Genomic DNA, 8,868 nt, shown 5'->3' on the forward strand with positions numbered 1-8,868 from the left:
TTTACTGTGTCTAACGCCAGAGGATTTTACTCTTCAATGGGGAGCCCCTGGGAGTCAATGGGTTAAAACAGTTTGGTGGTGTTTAATTTAAGTTTGTTGTCTGGGTGGTTGTATCCTGGGGAGGGGAGATTTCATGGGAATCATCAAGAAAGTGCTGTTTCTTCCTTGGGGGATGGAGATTTTTTTAACTTGCAGCAGAAAGCATGCAACAGACATCGGTCTTCATATGGTGAACCCCATTTTTTTGGTTTTAATTTACCCTTGACTAGACAGACATGAGTGAAGTAATATATCAAACACGAGGAGGAGTGTTTCATTGGATATCCAAACACCAAGAAGCGAGTTGAAAAACGAGGCCGAAGGCCGAGCTTTTTAACCGATTTAGAGTTTTTGATATTGCTTCTCAAAGGAATCAGTAATTAAGACCACATATCCAAACTTCCTTCACGGTGGTGATTTCTTTTTGTTTTTAGCTTATGAATTATTAATGAGAATAAATAATAATATTTAATACACTGTATTAATTAATCTTTATTTTGTGAAAGTTTTTTGACAAGAAACCTCTATAGAATTTGATATAAATAATTTTTACCCCTCTATTGTTGACAATTAGCATTCTTTTGTAATATCCTTTGCCTATAATTATCTCATATTAAAACATTAATTAATAACCAATAATTATAATTTGCATTAAAAACTCTACATAAAAATTCTGTTTTAAGCATCACTGCACCTTACAAAAAAAAAACCCTACCATTAAAGCTTCCTCTATTTTTGTATCCTAACTTCCTCAGCACTGTCAGTTTTCTTCTTAGGTTGTGAAACAGTGTTATCATTTTATTTGTCAAAGGAGACCTGTGGTAGCAGGCTTTTTGTGTCTTCCCTCTGCCTGCATGCGTGTATCGTTGTGTAAAAATTATCGTTTTCCAAGAGTCAATTATGCAAGAGTAAGAATCTGGTATCATGTTTGTCACCATCAGCATCAGAAAAGTGTCTATTAGTTTTGTGGGAAAATAAACTATAGACCAAATGTTGTAATTCAAATCTTCAAATTCAATTTGAATTGTAATTTCAATTTGAATTGTAATTCAAATCTTCCAGGCTTAAGATTCTTTGTGTATTGTATTTGCGTTACAATGTAGCATTCATGTTTAAATGATAATTTATGGAAATACGTGGACAAAATGTTTCATTCCCAGAGGGTTTGGATTGGGTACAACATTGAATTAGCCGATTTGGTCAAAACCTAATTTAAAAATAGACACTTTTCTGATGCCAATGGCGCCTGGGCCAATTTGGGTAAATCTTACTCTTGGTTGATGGAGTCTGGCCTTTGCCTAATAATGATCTGAACCCTGGTTGACAGTAGCTTTTTTCAATGTGGAAGTACACACAAGTACTAACCTAGTTCTTGTGCTATCAACTTAAGCAACAATTATTCAAATCGAGCAAAAATGGTTAAAAATGCCAAAGTGTATGATTAGATGTAAAAGTATTCATTACCAGTACAGACAAGGGCAGCTTTTATGGTCAAAGTGGGATCTGTAGCCAGATCATCTGCTTTTCTTCCACCCAAAGGCCAACCAATGATCAACTGAAAATTTTCTGGTTCACATAACTTGCTTAAACATAGAAGTTTTAGGAATGAAGGAGATGTTCACCACAGCCAAAGCGTGGTCTTATTTGAAAGGTCTCCCTACCAGTACCATAGGTTTTGGTGTGGAAGAGTAAAGAGAATAATTACGCATGATGACATTGGCATTAGTTAAGTGGGTTAAACAAGTCATTGAGTACTTAGGTTTTCTTCTTACTAATTCCACTGCTCTTAGATTCTTGAAGTTGTGTGATCCAGTCCGTCTCTTTTTCATCAAAAATCTTCCCACCAAATGCTAACAGACCCAGCTGTGAATGCGATGCCTCAGACTTGATTTTGCTTTTGATGCAGGCTAAAAATTGAGCTTGAGTCAAATTGCGATTGCAGTATTTTGAATGCCAATTATGAAAAATCCCCCTGTCTGCAGCCCTTATAACAACTAAATCGCTAGCAAGGTAGTTGCGGTACAATTTTACGTCTTCCATTCCCCATCCCTTGATAGACAGGTCAAACCCCCCAATTTTTAAGAAGTCACTCTTGTATTGGCAAGTCATTCCAAAGCCAAAATCTCTCCAGTAACCTGTGTCACGATTAATCCGATATTGGTTCATAGAGGGAGGGGGTGATCCCCCGTAGACTATCATTGGGTTATATAGACTAAATACCACGGGGTAATACACTTTAACCCCAGGGGCAGAGTAGATTCTGCATCGGTTTAAAAACTCGGCAGTAAAATAGACATCCACATCACAGAAGAACAACAGCACATTTCCCTTTCCCCAGGAGACGGCTCCCTGCTGGAGACCGTATCCCCGGGAAAAAGGCTCATCCTTGAAGATCAGCTTATAATTTGTAAAGTTCTCAGTCTTTGAGAGATTTGTCATTATGGATTCCAGCTCCTGTTTACCTTCTTGCCCAAAGAAGACGACTGTGAGATAAACTTGCTGATCCCACTTGATGCAGACATCGACAAAATTTTCTAAAAACGTTCTAAATTTATCCATGCGCCCTGACAGAGGAAGAACCAGATTAATTAACTCCTTATTAGTGTCTATTGTTTCTATTCTTCCTGCCAGTGTCAGAGGGCCAAACGATCGTTTGATTTTAACGCGATGAAAAATTTTATTGTTTGCAGTCCGGAAGTAAAAATCGTATTGCGACCCGTGAATGCGATCAACTCGCATAATTCCATCGACAAGGTCCATAGCAGAAACATCAAATTGTCTTCCTTCGTATTCTCCGTGGAGCGATTCCACCGCGAATTTAAGCACCTCAGCATACTCTTTGCCTTTGTATCCATATGGTCTTTCGGCTGGGTTCCCGGAAAGGCCGTGGTAAACTTGATAAATCCCGTTTAAAGCCACCGCATCGAAGGGGACAATCTCGAACTCGGACTTCACTGGAGCACCTTTCAAAAACTCTCCTTTCGCAACTTTGCTCTTTTCGCTGCTTAACTCTTGTGAAATCGTCACTTTTTCTAATTGCTTTAACCGCTTTAAATCCTTTGAGATTTCCTCATTTTTGCTCGATAAATCACGGATTACGCTGCTTAGAAAGGAATTTTCGCGTTTGAGATTCCCCACATCGATTTTGAGCTTACGCATTTTTTCTGACATCAGTGAAATTTGCGCCGAAGAATTTTCGACCATCTCTTCGCGATTTTTCATGTTTTGATCTTCCTCCATTAAACCACGACATCTTGTGAGAGTAAACAATAGTATCTGTCCCATTAAAATAAACAGCACCATTGCAAAAGTCGCTCGAAATACGATCACTGTGGAAATTCTTGGCATGGCACATTTCAAAGTTCATCATCTACATCCATAAATTGTCTTGGCGATAATTCACACGGTGAATAAATTATACGTTTGTCTTGGTTTTTAGAACCTTTGACCGGTTATTGTAGCGAACACAACTCGCGCAATAGGTTCAGCTGTGTGTAAAAATAGCCACGTGTTTACGTTTCTTTACTTTGTAGCGTGACGTGTCACGCACTACATTTGCTTGATCTGTAGGATTACACAATCTGTAAAAAACTGGTTATTGTCTTAAAGAACAATATTCCGACAATCAGCTCCTGGAGACAAAATAAATAAACTATCGTACTGCACAAACACTAAATGTTAAAAACTAGCGAAACTAATGACGTTTAGAGCTTATCCTGGCTGCATTTGAAAGTCAAAGAGCTGTTTCGCCTGTCCGACCAAATATTTTGAATTCTAGTTTCTTGCATGGTTCGCCATTTTGGAATTGCCGAGAACTTCCGGAGTACTCTCGATTCGGATTTTCGTTCACGAAACGAGCACTCCTTTTTTAATATACCCCCTATACCCCATGTTTATCGAAAAATCTCATCCCTCCAATAATTCGTGAGCTAAATAGTTTTACAATGCATTTGATGTGTAAAATTGCTTTTCGCTGCTACCAAAGATTTTTCTCATTCAAAACAGTCTCCATGGAGACTTGAAGACTTACGAAAATTGCTCTGATTTGAGATGCTTTCATGGGATGTTCCGCAACGTCATGGAACCTTCTACCGTTCCCAGGGCTTTTCTCCGCCAAGTGCAGGGCGGAGAAAAAGCCCTGGGGACTCTTGTTCAGGGGTGGAGCATTTAAAGTAGTGATCTGGTAGGTCGTAGGGTTGCCTCCAGCGAAGGAGCACGCTGTCGTATTGTTTCCAAGTATCCCCAAGCCACCATCGAGCAAAAATATGCCTTCATTTCATTTACCAGGTTTACAGTCACCTGCTTCATAACCATGTACCGGGAGGCTATGCTAATCAGGGGTACCCAACGTCAATTTTCGGAAAATATCTGTTCGGAAGGCGATTTGAGATCTAGAATTTTCGGAACATTTGTTGTAAAATTTCTTGCTATCCTGCCAGGATTTTCGAACATATGAAAAATGGTATAATTGCCCATTTGAATCGGATTTTTACCCTAAAAAGATCACCTAGAATTTTCGGGAGCCTTTTTTTCTGGCTGAAATTTTTGAAAAGTTACGTTTTGATCCCCGGGGGGGGGGGGGGAGGGGTATTCCCAGAAAAATTTGGTAGGGGTGTGCGGCCCGCTTCCCAAAACCCTTACCCTATTTATGACCAAAATCTGCGATTTTCCCTACCCTATTTATGACCTGACCAAAAATTTGATACCCAATTTAAGACCTGACCCTTAAATCAATACCCTGGTGCAGACCTGCCTTAAAATTATTTCCCTAGTTCAGACCAATGTTAAAGGCTAGAGTGCAAAAATGGTTAACCTACATATGACCAAAATGGCGGAAAATTGGCCAAAATCGATACCCTATTTATGACCAAAACGGCTGAAAAACCCTACCCTTTGGGGCCGCACATACTTATATAGCCCGTATAAGGGAGTACCCCCCGGGGTTTTGATCCCTATAGTTTTCGGATCACTAGACTTTCAGCTAGGAAATCCGTTTAAATACTAAAATATGTTTAACAATGCTATGTCAGTTAAGAAATGTTCGTTCAAGGTCATGATGAGTTATACACAGAGCAAGAGCATTTGCTAACGGTCCGGTTTAAAATAGTACGAAACGTAAAAATGTGCTCAGAGTTATTCAATGTAAATTGAAAGCAAATTTACCTTAGCTTCCCGGCTTCAAAACATTTAGAAAACTCTCAGTTTGCGTTTCTTGAAACAAGCGACTGTCCACGTGAAGAGTTGCGGCTGTTGTCTCTCATCGTGCCACAAAAGTTGCCCTCGGTTTTGTAACTTTTAACGGGTTATTGTACCACGGCTTCTTGTCCGTGGTGAGAAAGCTTCCTCCTTCCTTAAAAACACCAAAAAATAAAAATATGAGGACATTTTGACTCGAGTTGGATAAATGAAAAGTTACAGCAACAACGTACTCGGCAAAATTTTGTCGAGAATTTCTTACCATAAAGCAACATTGTCTTCAACAGAAACTCTTCGTCTTGAATTATTTGCAGCTTTCTTTTTCGTCCTAAGTTAAAATATTTTCTGGCCAAAAAGCACTTTTATCAAATTCGGAGACGAAAAACCGTGACTCACTCGGCCACTTATTATGCAAAAACCAGAATTTTATGAACTTGCAAAAAGTGAAAAAGGCGCGAATTTTGTACCCGCTGCCAAATTCTTTCATTTCATTGGTGAAGTGTCCCATTGGTTGAATGAATGACACCTGTCAATTAGCGAGCACGGACAGTACAGTAACTTATATCAAAGTACTGTGGTGTTCAGGACCATTACAATACAAAACAGCATTTTATGTTAATTAAACCTCTACAGGTAGTAATATATAATTTGAAGTATTTCTGAAACCAATGTTACTGAGAACATGTTAAGAACACTTTCTGGCTGATTTCTCACCAAGCACCTCTCAAATAAGAACAAATAAGGCTCGAAATAGTTTCTCCTTTTTTCAAACAAATAAACATATTCTGTTTTTAGATACAGTTAGGGTAATCATATCAAGACAAAATTTGGCCATGGTATTAAGTACACATCATAGATTTCTCACATCACATTTTCCTCCAAAATAACATTACCATGTCAACGATATAAGGCATTTCTTTGAGCCTTAATTAAAATGAACATATATTGTCTTTATTGAAAAAACGGGACGGTGAAATCTTCCCATTTAGCGTTACCAGATAATGTTAGAAATAATCTCTAAATACATTTAAAATTCAGCAAAATCTGTAGGTCAGTTTTTAAGAAAAATAAGTTTTTTTGAAATGTGTCGCTAATTTCTTTTTTCAACTACATAATTTTTTAAAATTTGAAAGACAAGCGGTTCAAATTAATCTAAGCTAACATGCAAAAAATAAAAAAAATTCACCGTCCGGAAGCAGAGATATAAGCGAGTAAAGTTGCAAAATCAGGAAAAATGAGGGGGTTACAAGATCGGCATTTACGCATGCGTCACCCGCTCATTCGAGTGCACGCGCGAGTGAAGCTACAGGCCAACACAAACGGATTTAAGTGCCCATGAAACCATTTGTGTACAATTTTCGTTGTTTTCGTGAATAGGAGATGTCTATTTATATTCCATATGTATAGGAATTATAAAAAAAGGTGAGCGAAGCTAGCGGTATTTGTTTATTTCTGGTGACCCACTTTGAATCGTGAGCTGACGAGAGCAGCTTTTAGAATTGTGTGTGTGACTTACGCGCGCGCGCTCAGCCGAAAACCCTTTCGAGCCTGGGCGCGCGAATTCCGTCCGCGATCTGCGCGCGATTTTTGTCGTCATGAAATGACATCACAATCATCAGGATGGGCAAGAAACGATCAAACACACAGGCCAAATGAGTCCCCAAGGAAGAATGTAAAATCACTTTGACATTTTATGGGAGATGTTTCCAAAATGAATTATCCGATAAATCCGTCTTTTAAAAGTATTGGAGAAGGTAAGATGCGAACCCAAGAGTTGGGAAAGAGTGTGGTAACACCGACGACAGAATTTGATGCCGAAAGCACGGATTTCAGTGAAGGACTACCAGTTACGGGCCGTACTGAATCGTTTGGTGAGGTTTTAAGCGAAGATGTCTCGGATCTTGGACCGCAAAAAGGAACTCTTGAGGTGGGAAGTGAGGCAGTTAGTGATGGATCACAGCAAGTTACAGGCGAATATGATCCGCATACAGAAAAAATCCAAAGCGTTGATACACTCAACAGTGTATCGACTGAGAAAGAACTTGGTATGCCAAAGGAGAGAGGGAAATCATCAATTTCAAGGAAGAATTCCTTGTCAAAGCTTGAAAAACACGGAGCAGAGATTAAAAAACGAAGTAATGAAACCACGGCTTCTGCATCTGAAAAAGAAATCGGTTTATCAAAGAAAAATGAAATCAGAGTTCGACGAGACGGAAGCAGTGCGTCGTTTTCGACATCGACAGAGGATAAAGGTCCTTCGAAGACGGCGAAAAATCTCGATGAAAGCGTTATGTCGAGTTCTTTTCAATCTTGTAAACGAGGTGATGCGGAGACTTCAAGCAGAGGATTAGACAAAGACAAGAGTTGTCAAGTTAATTGCTCGTTAGATGACTCAAAAGTAAACGAATTGCGCATGCTCAAGGAAAAACTAGCTATTAGTAAAAAGGATACAGAAACAATGCGGAAGCTTTTGGAGGACGTTAGAAAGGATTACGAAGATTTGCAAAAGAGTTTTGAGAAACGCGACGAAGAAATGAAACTGGAGAGAGCTGAATTGAGCCGAAAATCGTCGAAAATGGAAGGCAGCTTTTCGAGTACTTCGGAAGAACGGTCGAGGCCGAGGTCATCCGAAGTCAGGCCGAAGTCCTCTGAAAAGAGAAACAGAGGGCTGGATAAAGCTTCTGTGACTAGCCGTGAAAATTTGACTGACTCGGGCGATTTAGCTTGCCCCTGTTTTACTCAGAATATACGGAAGATAATTACCGATGTCACTGACGATTTCAAAGAGGTGATTTCGGCAATCAAGCAGAGTTCCGCTGAGGAAAGAGAAACAATGGGAAACGAATTTGCCATGTTAAAAAGCGAGTACACATGTGCGTTGGAGAAGAAAGATTCTGAATCTCGTGCCTTGGAGGAAACTGTTAAGGGCTTACAGTCAAGAATACGTGAGGCTGAGAGAGAGGCTGATGAATGCAGGAAGACAACTTCTTTAGCTTTTGAAGAAAAGGAGAAGTTGCACTATGATGTTTGCACTTTAAATAAGAAGCTCGTAAAAGTACAGCATGAAAGAGACGCAAGCCAGGCAGATTTGGAGAGGATAAAATATGGGTTGAAGAGATATTGCACGGCTGAAGAATATGAAGAATTACAACGGATGGATTTTAAATTCAGTGATGTCAGTGAGGTTGAGGGAACTTCTTCATTGCAAAGAAACAGTGAAAGTGATAAGGACTTTAAAATGGACAAGTTTTATCCTGTATTAAAGAAAGCAAAAAAAGAAATTAAGAAATTGAAGAAAGAGAAGGGAGATTTGGAAAGTCTCTTGAAAGAGAGAATGTTGCAGTCGACCGAAAAGGAAAAATATTTAAATAAAAAAATAAGCAAAACACTGAATAGTTTGAAAGAAAGTGAAGTCAAGATTTGTGAATTAAAGGATAGTTTGGAAACGCTCACGGCTGAGAATAGCAAGTTTATTGCCAAGATAAACGAACTTGAAGGTCAAAGGGATACTATGCAAAGACAACATATTTTCGAGATGAAAATAGGGAAGGACAAGTTGAACATTTCTGAGGAGAGTGCCGTGTTGCAACAGGCGAAATATGCCGAACTACAAAGGGAGCATGAAAGACTACG

General features: G+C 39.2%; 2 protein-coding genes across 2 annotated transcripts in view; one reads left to right on the forward strand and one right to left on the reverse strand.

The window, feature by feature from the left end:
• Window positions 1-3,559, reverse strand: part of LOC138048757 (chondroitin sulfate N-acetylgalactosaminyltransferase 2-like) — a 3,881-nt gene extending 322 nt beyond the window's left edge. The window contains exon 1 of the mRNA XM_068894880.1: window positions 1-3,559. This exon is cut by the window's left edge and continues 322 nt beyond it. Coding sequence (XP_068750981.1) covers window positions 1,795-3,387 — 1,593 coding nt within the window. The 5' untranslated portion in view covers window positions 3,388-3,559 and the 3' untranslated portion in view covers window positions 1-1,794.
• Window positions 3,560-6,946: 3,387 nt separating this feature from the next.
• Window positions 6,947-8,859, forward strand: LOC138050129 (uncharacterized). The gene is made up of 2 exons (XM_068896594.1): window positions 6,947-8,732; window positions 8,828-8,859. The coding sequence occupies exons 1-2, from the start codon at window positions 6,947-6,949 to the stop codon at window positions 8,857-8,859; spliced, it is 1,818 nt and encodes a 605-aa protein (XP_068752695.1).
• The last annotated feature ends 9 nt before the right edge of the window (window positions 8,860-8,868 follow it).

This window comes from Montipora capricornis, chromosome 5 (genome assembly GCF_036669925.1).
Source record: "Montipora capricornis isolate CH-2021 chromosome 5, ASM3666992v2, whole genome shotgun sequence".
Classification (NCBI taxonomy): Eukaryota; Metazoa; Cnidaria; class Anthozoa; order Scleractinia; family Acroporidae; genus Montipora; species Montipora capricornis.

Bases quoted from the DNA above. Each gene is read 5' to 3' on its own strand.
- LOC138050129 (XM_068896594.1), top strand. From the start codon at position 6,947: ATGAATTATCCGATAAATCCGTCTTTTAAAAGTATTGGAGAAGGTAAG. The intron at 8,733-8,827 runs GTCAAAGGGATA...GTGTTGCAACAG, and splicing joins CAAGATAAACGAACTTGAAG to GCGAAATATGCCGAACTACA.